Below are 21,028 nucleotides of genomic sequence, written 5' to 3'. Positions count from 1 at the left end.
TCTTCCTCTCCCCATACCCTGCCCTCCCTCTCCCCATACTATTTGCTCCCTCACCCCTTACCCTGCTCACTCCCTTCCCATACCCTGCTCTCCCCCTCCTCATACCCTGCTCTCCCCCTTCCCATACCCTGCTCTCCCCTTCCCATGCCCTGCTCTCCCCCTTCCCATACCCTGCTCTCCCCCTTCCCATACCCTGCTCTCCCCCTTCCCATACCCTGCTCTCCCCCTTCCCATACCCTGCTCTTACCCTGCTCACTCCCTTCCCATACCCTGTTCTCCCCCTTCCCATACCCTGCTCTCCCCTTCCCATACCCTGCTCTCCCCCTTCCCATACCCTGCTCTCCCCCTTCCCATACCCTGCTCTCCCTCTCTCCTGTTCTCTGCTTCCTCATATCTGCACTCTGTGCTCCCCATATCCTGTTTTCCTCTCCTAAACCTAAACCAAATGACTAGTGCAATAATTGGGTGACAAACAGCCTCATACCCGATAGTGCTTAATTGTGTTTAACGTCTTTATGCCATTTTCCAGAACTTGTGATGACTGGTCAATATCTTGTAGTATTTGGTTTTCTCCATTCTGAACAAATTCTAGAACCAACACAGAAACAGTAAAATAATTAGGGCATGGGCTTATCTAACCAGGCAGATATAATTATTGTGCCACCAGCAGTTAAAGTTCATCATGTGAGGTGAAAATGACCATCATCATCTGGGGTGTTGGCTCGGGTTTCAGTGAGTATGTCAGTGACTGCTGAGGCTGAACATTCTGCTGCAAATAGGACAGGATACAGTAGACGACTGAGTTTTGGATGAGTTTTCTGGCTCATGATTTCCTCCCCTTACATTTTCTCTTTGCCTCCGATATGCACTTGCTTTCGAAGGAGTCTGCACCACTTTGGTTGCGCCATGTGCAGTGACCCTGGCCGAGTTTCTCTCAGGACTCAGGAGATCAAACTCCCCAAAAGTGAAGCCTTCAGAGTAGTCCTGTAGCGCTTCCTTTGAGCTGCATGATAGTGCACCCTAGACTCAAGCTCTCCATAGACTATTTTCATTGGTGAGCAGGTGCCAAGGATTCAGGCTACATGTTCAGCCTAACTCAGTTGTGGCTGTCTCAATGTGATGTGGATGCTTGGCATACCTGCTCGGGTGAGCACCTCAGTGTCTGGTATTTTGTCCTGCCATTTGATCGTCAATAGCTTCTGAAGGCACAACAGCGTCTCGCACCCAACATAATCACTCTTCCAACTTCTTCCATCGGGCAGGAGAGACAAAAATCTGAGAACACGCACGAACATATTCAAAAACAGCTTCTTCCCCACTGTTACCAGACTCAGTGAGATTCCTCCTACTGTAGCGAGATTGGCGAATTCCCTTCCATTTGTACAAGTGGATAATGGAGGCATCTTTGTGTTCTTGCAGATTGGTTCCTTGCTCCTTGACGCACAATCAATTACGACGAGACGAGAGTAGAGCGTAATCGAGGCTTTATTACAGAGATGTGTGGCCTCCGACAGCTGATGCCGAAATGGCTGCTGTTCGGAGAGCACACACATTTATACTCCGCCTACTGGGCGGAGCCAGCAGGTAGGGATCTACCCCCATACCTGTAGTACAGGGGCCTTACCGTAATACCCTCGTCTGCAGTGCAGTATATATAATATAATACCACATTCACCCCCTGTTAAAAATGAGTCCAGCGGGGGTGGTGGAAAACTATTTCTATACAGGCTGTCATTAAAATTTCAGAGAAGGTTACAAATTTAGACGGTCAGGCGCCTTGATCCGTCGTTGAGAGCGCTGCAGTGCTGGTGGCGAGTCAGGCGCCAGCTCGGTCATCGGTGACTCCGGGAGCGTGTCGACATCCTCTTCATCCCTGCGTGGGACCAAGGGGAGGACGGATTGTCCTGGAGTGGGGGCTGTGGTGGGGTGCGCTGGGGGGAGGGTGGCACCGGGGCAGAGAACGGGGGGGGGGGGGGACCCAGCTGGTGCCAGGTCCCTGAGGGAGACTGTGTCTTGGCGGCCAACGGGGTACGCTATGTAAGCGTACTGCGGGTTTGCGTGGAGTAGCTATACCCTCTCAACCAACGGGTCCGTCTTGTAGAGCCGCACGTGCTTGCGGAGGAGAACGGGTCCTGCAGCTGCCAGTCACGTTGTGAGCGAAACCCCGGAGGTGGACTTCCTGGGGAAGGCAAAGAGACGTTCATGGGGGGTTTCGTTAGTCGCCGTGCACAGGAGCGACCGAATGGAGTGAAGGGCGTCGGGGAGGACCTCCTGCCAGCGGGAGGTCGGGAGATTTCTGGACCGTAGGGCCAGCAAGACGGCCTTCCAGACCATACCATTCTCCCGCTCCACCTGCCCGTTTCCCCGGGGGTTGTAGCTGGTCGTCCTGCTCGAGGCAATGCCCCTGTTGAGCAGGAACTGATACAGCTCATCACTCATTAATGAGGATCACCGGTCGCTGTGGACGTAGGCGGGGAAACCGAACAGAGCGAAGATGGTGTTGAGGGCTTTGATGACGGTGGCAGACGTCATATCGGGGCATGGGATGGCGAAGGGGAATCTGGAATATTCGTCGACCACATTGAGAAAATACGTGTTGCGGTCGGTGGAGGGGAGGGGCCCTTTGAAGTCCACGCTGAGGCGTTCAAAGGGGCGGGAGGCCTTCACCAGGCGCGCACGGCCTGGCTGGTAGAAGTGCGGTTTACACTCCGCGCAGACCTGGTAGTCTCTGGTGACAGCCCTGACTTCCTCAATGAAGTAGGGCAGATTGAGGGCCTTAATGAAGTGATAAAAATGGGTGACCCCTGGGTGACAGAGATCGTCATGTAGGGTCTGGAGTCGGTCCACTTGTGCGCTGGCACATGTACCTCAAGACAGGGCATTGGGGGGCTCGTTGAGCTTACCGGGGCGATACAAAATCTCGTAATTAAAGGTGGGGAGCTCGATCCTCCACCGCATGATCTTATCATTTTTGATCTTACCCCGCTGTGTGTTGTTAAACATGAAGGCAACCGACCGTTGGTCAGTGAGGAGAGTGAATCTCCTGCCGGCCAGGTAATGCCTCCAGAGCCGCACAGCTTCAACGATAGCTTGGGCCTCCTTTTCGACGGAGGAGTGCCGTATTTCGGAGGCATGGAGAGTACAGGAAAAGAATGCCATGGGCCTGCCTGCCTGGTTGAGGGTGGCGGCCAGAGCGACGTCTGATGCATCGCTCTCGACTTGGAAGGGGAGCGTCTCATCAACCGCGTGCATCGCGGCCTTGGTGATGTCGGCCTTGATACGGTTGAAGGTCTGGGGAGCCTCGGCCGTTAGTGGGAAACCTTGGAGTGGATGAGTCGGCGGGCCATGTCCGCATAGTTCGGGACCCACTGGGTGTAGTCCGAAAAGAACCCCAGGCATCGTTTGAGGGCCTTGGGGCAGTGGGGAAGGGGGAGATCCATGAGGGGGTGCACGCGATCGGGGTCGGGCCCTAGAACTCCATTCTGAACCACTTGGCCGAGGATGGCTAATTGGTTTGTGCTGAACACACACTTCTCCTTGTTGTAGGTTAGGTTGAGGAGTTTGGCGGTGTGGAGAAATTTGGAAAGGTTAGCGTCGTGGTCCTGCTGGCCGTGGCCGCAGATGGTGACGTTATCCAGGTACGGGAAAGTGGTCGCAGTCCGTACCGGTCAACCATTCGGTCCATCTCGCATTGGAAGACCGATACCCCGTTAGTGACGCCGAAGGGAACCCTAAGGAAATGGTAAAGGCGGCCGTCCGCTTCAAACGCGGTGTACGGGCCTTGCGAATGGGGAGCTGGTGGTAAGCAGATTTCAGGTCCACTGTTGAGAAGACCCGGTACTGTGCAATCTGATTGACCATATCAGATATGCGTGGGAGGGGGTACGCGTCGAGCTGCGTGTACCGATTGAAGGTCTGACTGTAGTCAACGACCATCCTGTTTTTCTCCCCCGTTTTCACCACTACCACTTGGGCTCTCCAGGGGTTGTTGCTGGCCTCGATGATACCTTCCCGCAGCAGCCGCTGGACCTCCGACCTGATGAAGGTCCAGTCCTGGGCACTGTACCGTCTGCTCCTGGTGGCGACGGGTTTGCAATCCGGGATGAGGTTTGCAAACAGAGAAGGTGGGTCGTCCTTAAGGGTCGTGAGGCCGCAAACAGTAAGGGCTGGTAGGGGCCCGCCAAATTTCAGGGTTAGGCTCTGGAGGTTGCACTGGAAGTCCAGGCTGAGTAGCAAGGCAGCGCAGAGGTTGGGGAGAACGTAGAGCCGGAAGCCGCTGAACTCTACGCCCTGGATGGTGAGGGTGGCGATGCAGTACCCCCGGATCGCCACGGATTGGGATCCGGAGGCCAGGGAGATTCTTTGGTTAGTGGGGTATACTGCGAGGGAGCAGCGCCTTACCGTATCTGGTGGATGAAGTTCTCAGTGCTCCCGGAGTCCAAAAGGCAGGGTATCTCATGCCCGTCGACCTTCACATTTGTCGACGCGGTCGTGAGGTTGTGCGTTCGGGACTGGTCGATCGTGACGGAGGCGAGACGCGGCTGGTCGTCGGCGGTTGCAGGCGATGAGCGGCCCAATGAGGCAGGGGGCCTGAGGCGGGGAAGATGGCGGTGCCCACGGGCCGCACGTGTCCTGAGGCAGGCAAGATGGTGGCGCCCTCGGGCCACACATGTCCTGGGGCAGGCAAGATGGCGCCACCCATTGGTTGTGAGGCAAGCAAGATGACGGCGCCCACGGGCTGCACGTGTTATGAGGGAAGCAAGATGGCGGTGCCCACGGGCCGCACGTGGTATGAGATGAGGAAGATGGCAGCACCCACTGGCCACACATGGGGGTGCAGGGACAATAGCGTCGATTGAGCGGGCCTGGCACACTGCAGCGAAATGTCCTATTTTGCCACAGGCCTTGCAGAGCGCGCTCCATGCCGGGCAGCGCTGCCGGGGGTGTTTTGTCTGTCCGCAGAAGTAGCACTTGGGTTCCCCGGGGTTGATTGGCCGCGGCGCAGGCGTGGAGTTGGCTGGGGGCTGGCGCTGATGGGGTCCACGATGGGGTGGCCGCTGGCTGGCTCCACGATGCCCAGGAGGGTCGGCTGTGGGGTCGGGGGCATACGCCTGTACGCTGCGTGAGGTGACTGTGAGGGAGAGCGCTAGTTTCTTGGTCGCCGCGAGGTCAAGCGTAGCCCCTTCTAAGAGGCGCTGCCGGATGTAGGCCGACCCTGTGCCCGTAATGAACACGTCTCTCATTAGCAGGTTAGAATGTTCAGCGGCCGAAACGGCCTGGCAGTCACAGTCTCTCACCAGGGCGAGCAGGGTACGCCAGAAATCTTGCACAGACTCACCGGGAAGTTGGTGCGCGTGGACAGGAGGTGCCTGGCATAGATCTTGTTGGTCTGCTGAGCACAGTTCTCCTTTAGTAGCGCCATGGCCTCTGCATAGGTAGGCATGTTCTGGATGAGGGGAAAGACATCGGAGCTCAGCCCCGTGTACAGAATCTGGAGCTTCTGTGCTTCTGAGATTGGGTCTGTCGCAGATCCGATGTATGCTTCAAAGCAAGCTAGCCAATGCTGGAAGTCCTTTTTGGTGTTGTCTGCTTGAGGATGCAGCTGCAGGCGATCCGGCTTGATGCGGAGATCCATCTTTGTAAAATCTCTGTGTAATAAATTGATGCACTATCAATTGCGACGAGACGAGAGTAGAGAGTAATCGAGGCTTTATTACACAGAGATGTGTAGCCTTCTACAGCTGCTGCCGAAATGGCTGCAGTTCGGAGAGCACACACATTTATACTCCGTCTACTGGGCGGAGCCAGCCGGCAGAGATCTACCCCCGTACCTGCAGTACAGGAGCCTTACAGTATTACCCTCGTATGCAGTGCAGTATATACAATATAGTACAACAGTGGTGACTACCACACTTACACATCGACTGAAAGAGTTCAGTGAGCTTCTTCACCAGGCACTGACCTCCAGCGTTGTAGACCTCAGTTGGGGTAGCATCATTTCCTGGAGCCTTGCCACGATACAGGAATTTAATTGCATTTGTCATTTCCAACAGCATGGGAGGGTGAAGTGAGTTGCCAGCCAATTAGCACCCTTTTCTTCTGTAGTATAAATTGTTGTGATGGTTTGAAATTTAGCATCCTTGTGTTTGTCTTGGTGAATGTGAGGTGAAAAGCTTCAGGAACATGTGCCTTTCAGTAATATTCAAGTTCTGTAACATCAGACAATAAATACATAGTGCAGCATTCTGTAAACAACCTCCACACTCAGTGGCCAGATTTGATCTGGTGGTGAGGTTCACCCTGATATCTGTCTCCCCGAGATAAAATTACTGCAGAAGGTTTGCAGGAAATTGGAGGATAAATATGTTATCGTCTCTTCCACTTCCTAAAGAGATGATGAACCACAGTGGAAAGTAAAACAGTGAAGTCAGTTTCTCTAAAAGATGTTAAGTAGACAGAATGGAAATATGAAACCAGCATTATGGTCTTGATATCTTGCTAGCTTTCATTCTTCTTTTCTTTCTCCTCCATGACCAACAGAACATCCCGTATTTCCTCACATCACTGTAACCTCCCCCACCCTGTAACCCTCTGAGATCTCTGCTCTCCTCTAAATCCAGCCTCTAGCCCATCTTCTACTTTCATTGCTCCAAAACGTGGCAGCTGTACCTTCAGCTTCCAGGCCCTCTCAGGTTTGGGCCACAATTTTATGCTCCCCCCACCCCAGCAGGTTCTGCGAGGGTGGGAGGAGGGGAGCATGAAAATGCAGTCCCTTCCGGGTTCCCATCTGCCTCGACCTGGCATAATTTTACGCTGAGGCAAACAAGGCATCGGGAAGCCCACCCTTGCCTCAATTAAGGCACTTAAGCGGCCACATTGCTGCTTCCAGCGCAGTCTCAATTTTGTGGTTGGCAGGCGGATGCCAGCTTGGGGAGGAAATGTGTAAAGATTGTAGAGTCATAGATGTTTACAGCATGGAAACAGACCCTTCAGCCCAGCTTGTCCATGCTGCCCAGTTTCTATCACTAAGCTAGTCCCACTTGCCCGCATTTGGCCCATATCCCTCCATACCCACCCTGCCCAAGTAACTGTCTAACTGCTTTTTAAAGGACAAAATTGTACCCGCCTCTACCACTTCCTCTGGCAGCCCATTCCAGATGCTCACCTCTCTCTGTGTGAAGAAATTACCCCTCTGGTCTCTTTTGTATCTCTCCCCTCTCACCGTAAACCTATGCCCCCTAGTTCTAGACTCCTTTACCTTTGGGAAAAAGTTGTTGGATCTCAGGTGAGAGAGCCTCCGTCTGAAGCCCTGCTCACCGGGGTTGCTTTCCCCTTAAGGCCCGGTGACCTCCAGCACCCCCTCCCCCCAGTCTATCCCTCATGACCCTGGATGTCTCCCTCATGACTCCCCGGGCGTTCCCTACTTTCCACCCTGGGGCCCCTGCCACTTATCATGTCCTCCATTCCCAGAACTTAGTGCCAGAAAGCTCCCCACAGTCCCGCTTCCAGCCACTGAAGTGCTGTCTTGCCAGGAGGTCTCCAAATGGGTACTTCCTCCTGAATGAGGTAAGTACCGTCTAATGTCAATCAACGGCAATGTAATATGGCATTGGGACAGCTGGAGTCGGCCGGGATGTATTCCCCGCTAACTCTTCAGATGGCGAGGCCGAGCCCCACCATCCTGAAAATTCAGGCCTTGGAATTCTCTCTCTAAACCTGTCCACCTATCTTCCCTTAAAACCTACCTCTTTGGCTAGGCTTTGGGTCATCTAACTTTTAAAAATAAATTTAGAGTACCCAATTTTTTTTTTCCCCAATTAAGGGGTAATTTAGTGTGGCCAATCCACCTAACCTGCACATCTTTGGGTTGTGGGGGTGAAACCCACGCAGACATGGGGAGAATGTGCAAACTCCACAAGGACAGTGACCCAGGGCCAGGATCCGAACCCGGGTCCTCAGCGCCGTAGTCCCAGTGCTAACCACGGTGCCACATTCCGCCCTTGGGTATTCTAACTTAGTAGCTCCAAATGAGGCTTGGGATCTGATGTTTTTGCCTTATTATAATCTGTTAGATGCCTTTGGATGGTTTTATTTTGTTGAAGGCTCTATATTAACACAAGTTGTTGATGTGTTTACACTTCTTGGTAAGACCCTTTTTGGTAATATGTGGAGAGGCCATTAAACTAACCCAAAGGTTTCTATTACTCCACTCCCATTGGACACAAGTGTCCCAGTCAAGTACTGGATGTTAACCTGTGGTCAGAAGCCAGAGTTCAATACCTTTCATTATTGAAACATTAGTTTTTATTTCAGTTTATGAACTGGAGCTGTTTTAATAACAAGAAGCAAGGAGGATTGCAATTTGCATGGATCCATTGAATTTAGATCCAGTCCTGCAAAGAAGAGGTTAAACAAAAATTGAACTGAAAATGTAAGAGGGAAATTACCCAGGTCGATATCTGCCATTTGAAACCTCTGAGAGTAACCGTATCTGCTGAAGAAAGTGTCAAAAATCTTCTCCTTTGCTTGTCCTATAGTGTCACAATCAAGAACATCTACTCCAAGAGTGGGTGTGCTATCCAGGTCACTGTCATAATCTGCCTCAGTGTTCAGTTGAAATGAAACATCCAATTTCTGCCAAGAGAGAGATCACAGTGTAATAAGGCCCAAGACATTAAAGACTGTCTTCACCATTTCATCATTGTCGTTAACTTCCTGGTCTGAAAGCATGGAATCAAGTGAGGAATCATCCCTCAGTAATAAACCCCCAAAAAAGTTGCAAGAATTCAAATATGGTGAAGGTTATTTAAGTAGATTCGCGACAATACGGGGAGGCATTGGTGTAGTGGTATCGTCACTGGACTAGTAATCCGGAGACCAGGATAATGCTCTGGGGTCCTGAGTTCAAATCCCACCCTGGCAGATGGTTAAATTTGAATTCAATACAAATCTGGAATTAAAAGTCTAATGACGCCCATTGCCGATTGTTGTAAAGACCCATCTGGTTCACTACATGTGACGCCAGATCCACACAGCGATGCGGTTGTCACTGAAATGGCCGAATAAGCCACTCAGTTCAAGGGCAATTAGGGATGGGCAACAAATGCTAGCCCAGCCAGCGACGGCCACATCCCAAGAACGAATACAAAAATTACAGATCTGTTTATGACAGAAAGTATCAATGGTCAATTATGGGTATTTTATACATTTACTGGAAGAAGACAGAAATGGGTTTGAGGAACTAACACTGCTGGGACAAACTTGTCTTTAAAAAAAATCATTAATTTCCATCTCATGCAGCTTTCCCAAGGTGGATTCTCAGAATGTATTTGTAAAGTTTCGCACATCATGTCATGAAAATAAATGGTGCTAAGAACATTCCTGTTAATGCCAGAATTGCTGTTGATTCAAGTTACACAGTCAAATGAGAAATGAAAAGACTTGTAAGAGCCTGATTTCAATAGTTGAGCAGAATTGGAGTGTCAGGTTACACCCATTTGCACCAGGAATGGTGCACCAGCACTGCTCACCATGGCTTCACACTCACTGTGGTCTGCTGTCAGCTGGTAATTAGGCACCCTCCACATTATGCTAGCATCTACCAGCAGAGTTTTCGCAAGAAACCAACCCCCCTCCCCCACCACCCAGGCACTAGTATCTTCTAGTAAGAGTTTGTTCAAGGGTGCTGGATTTTCCTACCTCTTGGTTCAATGAGCTGGGAAGATTGCCCACTGTATCCTAATGAGGCCCAAACCTGATATCAGTTTCGGCTTCCTCCGTTCACCAGCATGGCACTGGGACGAAGAGTTGAATTATGAGCACAGGTTGCATAGACTAGACTTTGTATTCCCTTGAGTATACTCAAGGGAATTAAATCATTAAGTCATTAAATTAAGGTAATTAAATGATTAAAGGAATCAGGATGTAGAGAGATAAAATATTTCCTCTGGTGGGGAGTCGAGAACAAGAACACATAAACTTAAACTTAGAGCCAGGCCATTCAGGGATAATTTCAGGGAAAATGATCCGGGATAGTGAATGGACCACTGACTTCACGACTGATTTAGGCCATGTTTCAAACAGTAACCCATCCCCCAGCAATCACTCATGGGGCAGATGAGGTTGATCCACAGAGCCACAGCAAAGCCTCAGAACGTCTCTGAGCTGTACAATGTACACACATGTCAGCTTTTGTTTGTTGGTCGCAATCCTGCTTCTGACTCAAAAGGGTGTGGATTCAAGGACAAACTCAAGTCCACTTTAGGGCCACATTCAAGTGCAGTACCTAAGGGGTACTGCACTGCCAAGTGGTATAGGCCATGAAATTCGATAACCCTGAAAATAGGTGTGAGGGTTGCGATGTTTCAGATAAACTTTTTCCTGCCTTCTAACTTACACCATTGTTGCATCCAGCCAGAGCCGTGCATGTTGTTGAGTAGCCGTATGCCTGAGCAGAGAGTGCCTGAGCAGAGAGTGCACCACTGAAAGCTCGTCTTCCCTGAAGCGGAGGTGGATTCTGGCTGCAGCAGGTACTGGAAGTCATTCTACAACTGATTCTGTGAAAAACACAGCAAGAGGCCAACATGGCAGACAACATGCTCCAGTATAGAGGAGATAGGTCGACTATGCACAGGAGGCCCTCCAGACAAAGTTTGCAATGACAGTAGTAGCAGACAGCTGTGACAGTCACTGCCAGGAGTTTCGGCTTGAGGACCTGCATGAAGTGCCGCAAGAAGCTCAATGATCTCACGTGAATGATCAAGGTCAGTGAATGTGTCTTGTCAGGAATGTGTAAAGTTAACAAGTTTTAACAGTGAACTTGAGATGAAAAGAAAATAACAGAAAAGTAACAGCACTAGCAGGCACCTAGACTTGCCCAGTAACAAGATTAGCAGGAGTCTAGCGACATTGAGGTGCAAATGACCATATCAAAAACATTGTTTGCATGACATCAGTGGGGCTATGCGAATTATAACTTCTGAAGGCAAGGACTTTGAGCGAGGTTGACGGCAGAATCTACAGAGGGGAATATCAAAGAGATTGAATACAATAACTGCTCGCACCTTCCCTGGGGAAGGAGGCTAGTTCGCCATTCAACAGCCAGACAGTTGGATTTGAGCCAAGGAGGTCTGTTCCATCTAACATTTAGAGCCATGGCAAATTGCAGATATTCTCCCCTAAATGTTGCAGTGCCTTCGTTGAACTAGGAAGATACATTTTCTCAAACGTTTTTTTTAAATATGTTTTATTGAAATTTTTTTCCCAAACAACAATTTTTCCCCTCTTACAAAGCAAACGCAACATAGAACATAGAACATAGAACATAGAAAATACAGCACAGAACAGGCCCTTCGGCCCACGATGTTGTGCCGAACCTTTGTCCTAGATTAATCATAGATTATCATTGAATCTACAGTGCAGAAGGAGGCCATTCGGCCCCCTGAGTCTGCACCAGCTCTTGGAAAGAGCACGCTACCCAAACTCAACACCTCCACCCAACACCAAGGGCAATTTGGACATTAAGGGCAATTTATCATTGGCCAATTCACCTAACCCGCACATCTTTGGACTGTGGGAGGAAACCGGAGCACCCGGAGGAAACCCACGCAGACACGGGGAGGACGTGCAGACTCCACACAGACAATGACCCAAGCCGAAATCGAACCTGGGACCATGGATCTGTGAAGCAATTGTGCTATCCACAATGCTACCGTGCTGCCCTTAAGAACAAATACATCTACACTATATAATTTTCCCGTAATCCATGTACCTATCCAACAGCTGCTTGAAGGTCACTAATGTTTCTGACTCAACTACTTCCACAGGCAGTGCATTCCATGCCCCCACTACTCTCTGGGTAAAGAACCTACCTCTGATATCCCTCCTATATCTTCCACCTTTCACCTTAAATTTATGTCCCCTTGTAATGGTGTGTTCCACCTGGGGAAAAAGTCTCTGACTGTCTACTCTATCTATTCCCCTGATCATCTTATAAACCTCTATCAAGTCGCCCCTCATCCTTCTCCGCTCTAATGAGAAAAGGCCTAGCACCCTCAACCTTTCCTCGTAAGACCTACTCTCCATTCCAGGCAACATCATGGTAAATCTTCTTTGCACCTTTTCCAGAGCTTCCACATCCTTCCTAAAATGAGGCGACCAGAACTGTACACAGTACTCCAAATGTGGCCTTACCAAAGTTTTGTACAGCTGCATCATCACCTCACGGCTCTTAAATTCAATCCCTCTGTTAATGAACGCGAGCACACCATAGGCCTTCTTCACAGCTCTATCCACTTGAGTGGCAACTTTCAAAGATGTATGAACATAGACCCCAAGGTCTCTCTGCTCCTCCACAATGCCAAGTACTCTACCGTTAACCCTGTATTCCGCATTCATATTTGTCCTTCCAAAATGGACAACCTCACACTTTTCAGGGTTAAACTCCATCTGCCACTTCTCAGCCCAGCTCTGCATCCTATCTATGTCTCTTTGCAGCCGACAACAGCCCTCCTTACTATCCACAACTCCACCAATCTTCGTATCGTCTGCAAATTTACTGACCCACCCTTCAACTCCCTCATCCAAGTCATTAATGAAAATCACAAACAGCAGAGGACCCAGAACTGATCCCTGCGGTACGCCACTGGTAACTGGGATCCAGGCTGAATATTTGCCATCCACCACCACTCTCTGACTTCTATCGGTTAGCCAGTTCGTTATCCAACTGGCCAAATTTCCCACTATCCCATGCCTCCTTACTTTCTTCATAAGCCTACCATGGGGAACTTTATCAAATGCCTTACTAAAATCCATGTACACTACATCCACTGCTTTACCTTCATCCACATGCTTGGTCACCTCCTCAAAGAATTCAATAAGATTTGTAAGGCAAGACCTACCCCTCACAAATCCGTGCTGACTATCCCTAATCAAGCAGTGTCTTTCCAGATGCTCAGAAATCCTATCCTTCAGTACCCTTTCCATTACTTTGCCTACCACCGAAGTAAGACTAACTGGCCTGTAATTCCCAGGGTTATCCCTAGTTCCTTTTTTGAACAGGGGCACGACATTCGCCACTCTCCAATCCCCTGGTACCACCCCTGTTGACAGTGAGGACGAAAAGATCATTGCCAACGGCTCTGCAATTTCATCTCTTGCTTCCCATAGAATCCTTGGATATAACCCGTCAGGCCCGGGGGACTTGTCTATCCTCAAGTTTTTCAAAATGCCCAACACATCTTCCTTCCTAACAAGTATTTCCTCGAGCTTACCAATCTGTTTCACACTGTCCTCTCCAACAATATCGCCCCTCTCATTTGTAAATACAGAAGAAAAGTACTCGTTCAAGACCTCTCCTATCTCTTCAGACTCAATACACAATCTCCCGCTACTGTCCTTGATCGGACCTACCCTCGCTCTAGTCATTCTCATATTTCTCACATATGTGTAAAAGGCCTTGGGGTTTTCTTTGATCCTACCCGCCAAAGATTGTTCATGCCCTCTCTTAGCTCTCCTAATCCCTTTCTTCAGTTCCCTCCTGGCTATCTTGTATCCCTCCAATGCCCTGTCTGAACCTTGTTTCCTCAGCCTTACATAAGTCACCTTTTTCCTCTTAACAAGACATTCAACCTCTCTTGTCAACCATGGTTCCCTCACTCGACCATCTCTTCCCTGCCTGACAGGGACATACATATCAAGGACACGTAGCACCTGTTCCTTGAACAAGTTCCACATTTCACTTGTGTCCTTCCCTGCCAGCCTATGTTCCCAACTTATGCACTTCAATTCTTGTCTGACAACATCGTATTTACCCTTCCCCCAATTGTAAACCTTGCCCTGTTGCACGTACCTATCCCTCTCCATTACTAAAGTGAAAGCAACAATAACAATACAGAAATTTTTAACAATACACAAGTAACAAAACCCCTTTATCTTTGACCTAAACTAAACTAACCCCCCCCCCCCTCCCCCCTTCCCCCTGGGTTGCTGCTGCTGGTCATCTGTCTTTCCTCTAACGTTCCCCTAGGTAGTCGAGAAATGGCTGCCACCGCCTGGTGAACCCTTGAGCCGATCCTCTCAGGGCAAACTTTATCTGCTCCAGTTTAATGAACCCCGCCATATCATTTACCCAGGCCTCCAGTCCGGGGGGTTTCGCCTCCTTCCACATGAGTAGGATCCTGCGCCGGGCTACTAGGGATGCAAAGGCCACAACGTCGGCCTCTTTCGCCTCCTGCACTCCCGGCTCTTCCGCAACTCCAAATAGAGCTAACCCCCAGCCTAGTTTGACCCGGGCCTTCACCACCCGCGAAATCACTCCCGTCACTCCCTTCCAATACCCTTCCAGTGCCGGGCACGCCCAAAACATATGTGCGTGGTTTGCCGGGCTCCCGCCACACCTCCCACATTTGTCCTCCACTACAAAGAACCTGCTCAATCTTGCTCCCGTTATGTGTGCTCTATGTAGCACCTTAAATTGAATCAGGCTAAGCCTGGCGCATGAGGAAGAGGAATTTACCCTGCTTAGGGCATCAGCCCACATACCCTCCTCTATCTCCTCCCCTAGTTCTTCTTCCCACTTTCCTTTCAGTTCGCCCACCGACTCCTCCCCCTCTTCCCTCATCTCTCGGTAAATCTCTGACACCTTGCCCTCTCCGACCCACACCCCTGAAAGCACCCTCCCTCTCCGGCCCACACCCCTGAAAGCACCCTACATTTTCTCAAACTTGGCACCTAAGTGATATTTTGTGTTAAAACTGTTAACTGGATTTGACCCATAGAGTTACTAAAATTGAATGTTGCTTGGGGAAGCGGGGTGTCTCACGGAGTTCAGGGAACGTGGGTATATTTTGGGAAAAGAGATAACTTCAGGAAAAATGGTGTTTGGTTATTCATGTACTTAAGTGTCATAGTCTATATTAGTTTTTGGTTGTATTTTTTTCTTTTATTGTAATAAATATTCTTTATTAATTGTTTACACAACGACCGGACTGGCTCGTCACTGGGTTCTACATTGTTTCCTCACATTAATTCAAAACAAAAATACATTGCAAACAAAGAGCCCTTCAGGGTTATGAGACACACTCGCAGAAAACATCAGCAGGGTTCCTAACTATCCTCAAATCTAATTTCCCACTAACTGCCTCACCAGTCTCATACACTGGTCAGTGCACCATATACCCCACCACTCACTTACCAACAATCTCTTATAAATCTGTGGGTTTGTGGGACATTAAGGGGATTAAAGGTGGATAAATCTCCAGGGCCTGATAATCTTCATCTCAGAGTACTTAAGGAAGTGGTGCTAGAAATAGTAGATTCATTGGTAGTCAATTTCCAAAATTCTTTGGACCCTGGAATGGTTCCTACAGATTGGAGGGCAGCTAACATAACCCCACTATTCAAAAAGAGAAGTAGAGAGAAAACGGGCAACTATAGACCAGTGAGCCTAACGTCGGTAATAGGGAAGTGGCGAGAGCCCATTATCAAGGATTTCATAGCACAGCATTTGGAAGGCGATGGTATAATCAGACAAAGTCAGCATGGATTTACAAAAGGGAAATCATGCTTGACAAATCTACTAGAATTTTTTGAAGATGTAACTAGTAGATTTGACCAGGGAGAACTGGTGGATCTGGTTTATTTAGACTTTCAGAAGGCTTTTGACAAAGTTGCTATGTAAAGTTAAAGCGCATGAGATTGCGGGTGGTGTCTTGAGATAGACAGAAAACTGGTTAGCAGACAGGAAGCAAAAAGTTGGAATAAATGCATCTTTTTCCAATTGGCATGCAGAGGCTTGTGGGGTACCACAGGGATCTGTGCTATGATCCCAACTGTCTGCCTTATATATTAATGATTTGGACGAGGGAACTAAATTGGGTATTTCCAAATTTGCAGATGATACAAAGTTGGGTGGGAGGGTGAGCTGTGAGAAGAATGCAGAGATGCTTCAATAGAGTTTGGACAGGCCGTGTGAGTGGGCAGATGCAGTATAATGTGGATAAATGTGAAGTTATCCACTTTGGTAGCAAAAGTAGGAAGGCAAATTATTACTTGAATGGGTGTAAATTGAGAGGTAGATACTCAGAGAAACCTTTGTGTCCTTCAGTCACTGACTGTAAATGCGCAGGTACAGCAGGCAGTAAAGATGGCAAATGGTATGTTATCCTTCATAGTGAGAGGATTTGAATATTAGAATAGGGAAGGTTTACTGCAATTGAATAGGGCATTGGTAAGGCCACACTTGGAGTATTGTGTGCAGTGTTGGTGTCCTTATTGAAAAAAGATGTTCTTGCTATGGAGGGAGTGCAGCAAATATTTAACAGGCTGATTCCTGGGATGGTGCGACTGTCATATCAGGAGAGACTAATTGGTTAGGATTATATTAATTGGAGTTTAGATGAGTGCAAGGGGATCTCATAGAAACTTATAACATTCTAACAGTATTAGACAGGGTAGATTCAGAAAGAATGTTCCCAATGGTGGGGGAATCCAGAACTAGGGGTCAAGTTTGAGGATAAGAATAAACCTTTTAGGACTGGGATGAGGAGAAATGTATTCACTCAGAGAGTGGTGAACCTGTGGAATTCACTACCACAGAAAGTAGTTGAGGCCAAAATGTTGTGTAATTTCAAGAAGGAATTAGATATAGCTCTTGGGGCTAAAGGGCCTTTTCCTGTCCCAGTGCTACCCCAGTGGTTCCAGCATGTTATCACTGTCAATATTTTCAAGGCTAGCCCAGAGGCAGGATGTGCATTTGATGAGACATCGCCATGAGGGTCTGCTGCCATTAAGGGGAAAGGGTGGCCCAGTTGTCAACTCACGAGAGGGCCAAGGTTGCACATGAGCTCTGCAGCAGAGGATTCAGATGATGACTTTGATGGGCTACTTTCCAGAAGAAGACTCATGGGTATGCACAACAAAATGCTTTGTGCACGGGGAGGTCTGTCAGAAAGTCAGTGGTCAATGTCAAGGAGCACGGAAAAGTCTGACAGCAGCTTGGCATAGGACTTTGCACAGAGTTTGGAGTAGAATCTTCCCAGTGCGGAAAAAGTGGCCAACTCCATTAACACACTGTGGACCCAACCATGAGCACCCCAGGAGAGTATGGCCTCCTGAGGGAACCCTCTCGCTCTTCAAGCATCTTATCCTGCTCTGTGTCACTGCTGCTTATTTTTCCTGTCACATCGTAGAAGGATGCATTTTACTGCACCTACGCTTGGAAGCAAGTGATCTATGCATATTCCTTAAAATCAGGACAAAGTCCTGCAGCACGTGTTACCCTATTCCGTTTCGACTTCAAAAATTTTAAACCAACAATCACCTCTACATTTGCAGCAAGGGCCAGTAGAAATCAATCAGCAACTAAGCTGAATTGATTGATGAGTCCTGAAAACTACACTGATGGCGGTCCTTGTTGTTGCTACTCAGCTGTGTATTCAGCTGTGCAAGGTTATGAGTGTGCATTAGCTAGAATGTTGAAGTCCACAATGGAAGTATCCACTAAATGCTCCATGTTGTGCCCAATGTACGTACTTCCAGCAGACTCCCCTTCATCAAAATGGCATCCAACATAGCCAGCGCCAAAATAGTCTGTGCATGTTGCTGATGCCATTTTTGGGGGCAAAAACGGCACTTGTGGCGCTGAGAAACCGGATATTACAGAGCTAGATTTCATAAACGTCATCTTTCAACTAAGATATTAATTTGAGAATAATTTGGAAAATCCATGGCAAAATTCAAGCAAAAACAGGTGAATTGGCTATTTCACTGCAGAATTCAATGAATTTGAAAGTGGCTTTCATGTTTCTCTACACTGCAATTTGAGGTAATTTGCTTTGTGGAATGTGCTTTGGGGATTTTTGGAGAGATGCCAACATGCCACATAGATGCAAACTGTCCCTTCTTTCAGACTTCCGGTGGTGGCAATGTGCTGAGCCGTCACAGGAAAGGCAGCTGTCCGCCTGAAAATTTGGAAATTGCCATTCGTAGTTCGAAAATAGGTCACTAAGCCAGCAAACCCCCCCCCCCCCCCCCCCCCCCCACCCACCCTCCTTCAAGATCATCGCAGACACAAACAGATGACCGCAAATATCGCAAAGAACTGAAGGGACGGCAGAACTAGCAAAAGTCTGGAGAAAACAATCGAAACAGCGAACTTGCAGAGCGAAATAGAGCCGATCGCAGCCGATGGGGACGGGTCACCGACACACGCTGGACTATCTGCCAATAAGCTCCTAACACAGGAGCTCTTCAAACACAGATACGCAATTAAGTTAGAGATGATGGCGATTGTGAAGGCGGCCGGCGTGGATGCTCTGGTCCCCTTCTAGGAGGCGCTGGAAAAGACGGAGCAGCGTTTGGAGGCACAGGAAGCGATGATAAAGAAGCTCAAAAAAGCAGCAATCGAACAAGGCTACTGGATTACCTCATTGGAGATGGAGGAGGCAAGGATGGTACTGACCCAAGGAATGCTTAAGGGGAAGGTGGAGGATCGGGATGACTGGTCGCGCTGCCAAAGACAGCAGGATGGGCCTGCTGGAGGGTATCGAGGACAGGAACCCCATGGAGCACGTCCTCCAGATGGTAGGCAAGCTGGTCGGTGTGTGGGGGGGAGGAACATCCCAAATCCCCTGAGGTACACATGGTACATAGGCCACTCCGGCTGAGGCCCAAAATGGGAGAGCAGCCACGGGACATCATTGCCAAGCTGCATTGGTTCCAGGATAGAGAGCGGATCCTAAACTGGGCAAGACACATACTGTCCTGAAAATGGGAGGAACACTCGATCCATCTGTACCAGATCATTGGGGATGTCCAGACCAAACACCAGTTCAAATTCAATGCATCTAAGGCGGCCTTGTACAAAAGCGAGGCTCTTGATTGCCCACAACTGGACATGGATCCGCAAGTGGAAACTGCTGAGTCTGGCGGAGGAAGTTAAAAGGGATCTGCAGAGGTGGGACTCACTCCCACTCTCCCTGGCGGGGAGAGTGCAGACGATCAAGATGAACAAGCTGCCCAGGTTCCTCTTCCTGTTCAGATCCCTGCCGATTTTCATTCCAAGGCATGTTTCACCGCAGTCATGGCATTTGTGTGTGTGGGGAAGTGCCCGCGGATAATGAAGAAGGTCCTACAGAGAAAGAGGAATGAGGGAGGCTTGGTCCTCCCAAATCTCCAGTTCTACCACTCGGTGGCTACTGCAGAAATAGTACAGGGATGGGTCAAGGAACGGGGAGCAGAGTGGGTCAGAATGGAGGAGAGTTCCTGCACAGGGACTTCGGACTGATGGAGAGGTCCACCATGGCTTCCATCTGTAAAAACCACAGGTTTACCCTTGTAACAATAGGCGCCTCCTTCAAAAGGTAGAGATAGGAAAAGGGGATACTGACGGGTAGGACATGTACACGGACGGCAGAGCAGCGAAACTGGGGGAACTAACAGACAAGTTCCAACTCCCGATAGGGAACAAACTAAGGTATATACAGATCAAAAACTTCCTCTGCAAGGAAACAATAACATTCCCCCAGATACCAGGACATGCATTACTAGGCAGACTACTGAATGCGGGCGAACTAGGGGATGGAAGTTGTGTGGACATGTATGGACCACTATTAGAGGCAGTATGCTCTCCCATGGTCGAGACAAGAAAGAAATGAGAGGAAGAGCTAGGCAGGGAAATAGGGGGAGGAAACTGGATAGAAGCACTGCATAGGGCAAACTTCACCTCCACGTGCGCAGGGCTGAGCCTAACACAGATAAAGGTGGTGCATTGGGCACATCTAACCAGAACTAGAATGAGCAGGTTCTTCCTGGAGGTGCCATGGAGGCCTGGCAAACCACATCCACATGTTCTGGTCTTGCCCCAGACTTTTGGGTGCTGGATTCCTTCTTTGAGGCCATGTCCAGGGTTGTGGGAGTGAGAGCGGAGCTGTGCCCACTAGTGCCGGTCTTTGAGGTATCAGAACAGCCAGAGCTTTTCATGGGGAGGAGGGCCGATGCCCTAGCCTTTGCCTCCCTGATCGCCCGCTAGAGGCTTCTACTCAATTGGCAACAGGCTGTCCGACCTGGCGGAATTCTCAGGCTAGAGAAAATACAGTACGCCATCCAGGGATCAGAGGAAGGCTTTCACAAAAGGTGGAGGCTGTTCACCAACCTACTCGCAACCAACACGAGGGGAGGGGCCCAGGACAAGACAGGAAACAATAAAGAGAAAGGATGGTCGGGGAGGGGGGGTGGACGACGACATAAGCATCAAAGGAAAACACGAGACAGGTAGAGAAGGAGAGGACCCCAAGGGACAAAAGGCAGCAAGAGAAAGAGCGCACTGGGTGGATACCACCCCCCACCAACACGGCTAAATGCCAGGAGGCCACCGAAGAGGGGGGCAGGCCGCACAGCAGCAACGGCCGATCAACGGGGATTCCCCAAACAGGGACCCTCCCTGGGGAGCACAGCCAACTATTGGGCCCCACACAGATGAGTGGACACACCTCGGGCTACCGTCTGGCCCAGCAAGCGCTCAATAACATCCTTTTTTCATTTGTTTTTTTCTCTGTTTGTTCGTTGACAAATTATTTTCTGAACAACAGTAGTTGTAAATTCTCATAGATACAGGTTTCTATTTTATCTCATTGTATAAAATAGGTTACGAAATGTTAAAACGCTATTAAAAATATTTAAAAGAAAAGGTGTCCCTTGTGCCAAGATGCACACATTAAGATCAGGAGCAGTTTGTCCACATGAGTAAAAGAAAAATAATTTCCTGCAGTATATAAATGGAACCAAATTCCTCACACAGTAACACAAGGCAGGGGAAAAGTGGGTAAAAAAAAAGGAACTGGTGTGAGGTAACTTCATCTTTTTGTCAGGAACATGACTTTACATAATTAAACCAACAGAAAAAAAGCAGAACAATGATTACTGATCTTCTGAAGTCAGGCCTCAAAAAGAAATAACTTGCAACGCTTCCTGTCACAACCTCAGGATGTCCCAAAGCCAATGAAATACTTTATTTGCACTGCGGCTACTC

General features: G+C 49.0%; 1 protein-coding gene across 1 annotated transcript in view; it reads right to left on the bottom strand.

Moving 5' to 3' along the window:
• The window catches only part of plxnc1 (plexin C1), a 361,547-nt gene that overhangs the window by 91,904 nt on the left and 248,615 nt on the right, over positions 1–21,028 (bottom strand). The window contains exons 25-26 of the mRNA XM_072471872.1: positions 8,448–8,634; positions 485–588 (exon numbers count right to left, since the gene is read on the bottom strand). Of these exons, the coding sequence (XP_072327973.1) occupies positions 485–588; positions 8,448–8,634 (291 nt within the window). The remainder of the gene's footprint in view (positions 1–484; positions 589–8,447; positions 8,635–21,028) is intronic.

The sequence above is a fragment of the Scyliorhinus torazame genome, chromosome 13 (assembly GCF_047496885.1).
Source record: "Scyliorhinus torazame isolate Kashiwa2021f chromosome 13, sScyTor2.1, whole genome shotgun sequence".
Taxonomy (NCBI): Eukaryota; Metazoa; Chordata; class Chondrichthyes; order Carcharhiniformes; family Scyliorhinidae; genus Scyliorhinus; species Scyliorhinus torazame.
The sequence above is the reverse complement of the archived record's forward strand: the minus strand, read 5'-3'. Positions and strand labels throughout refer to the sequence as shown.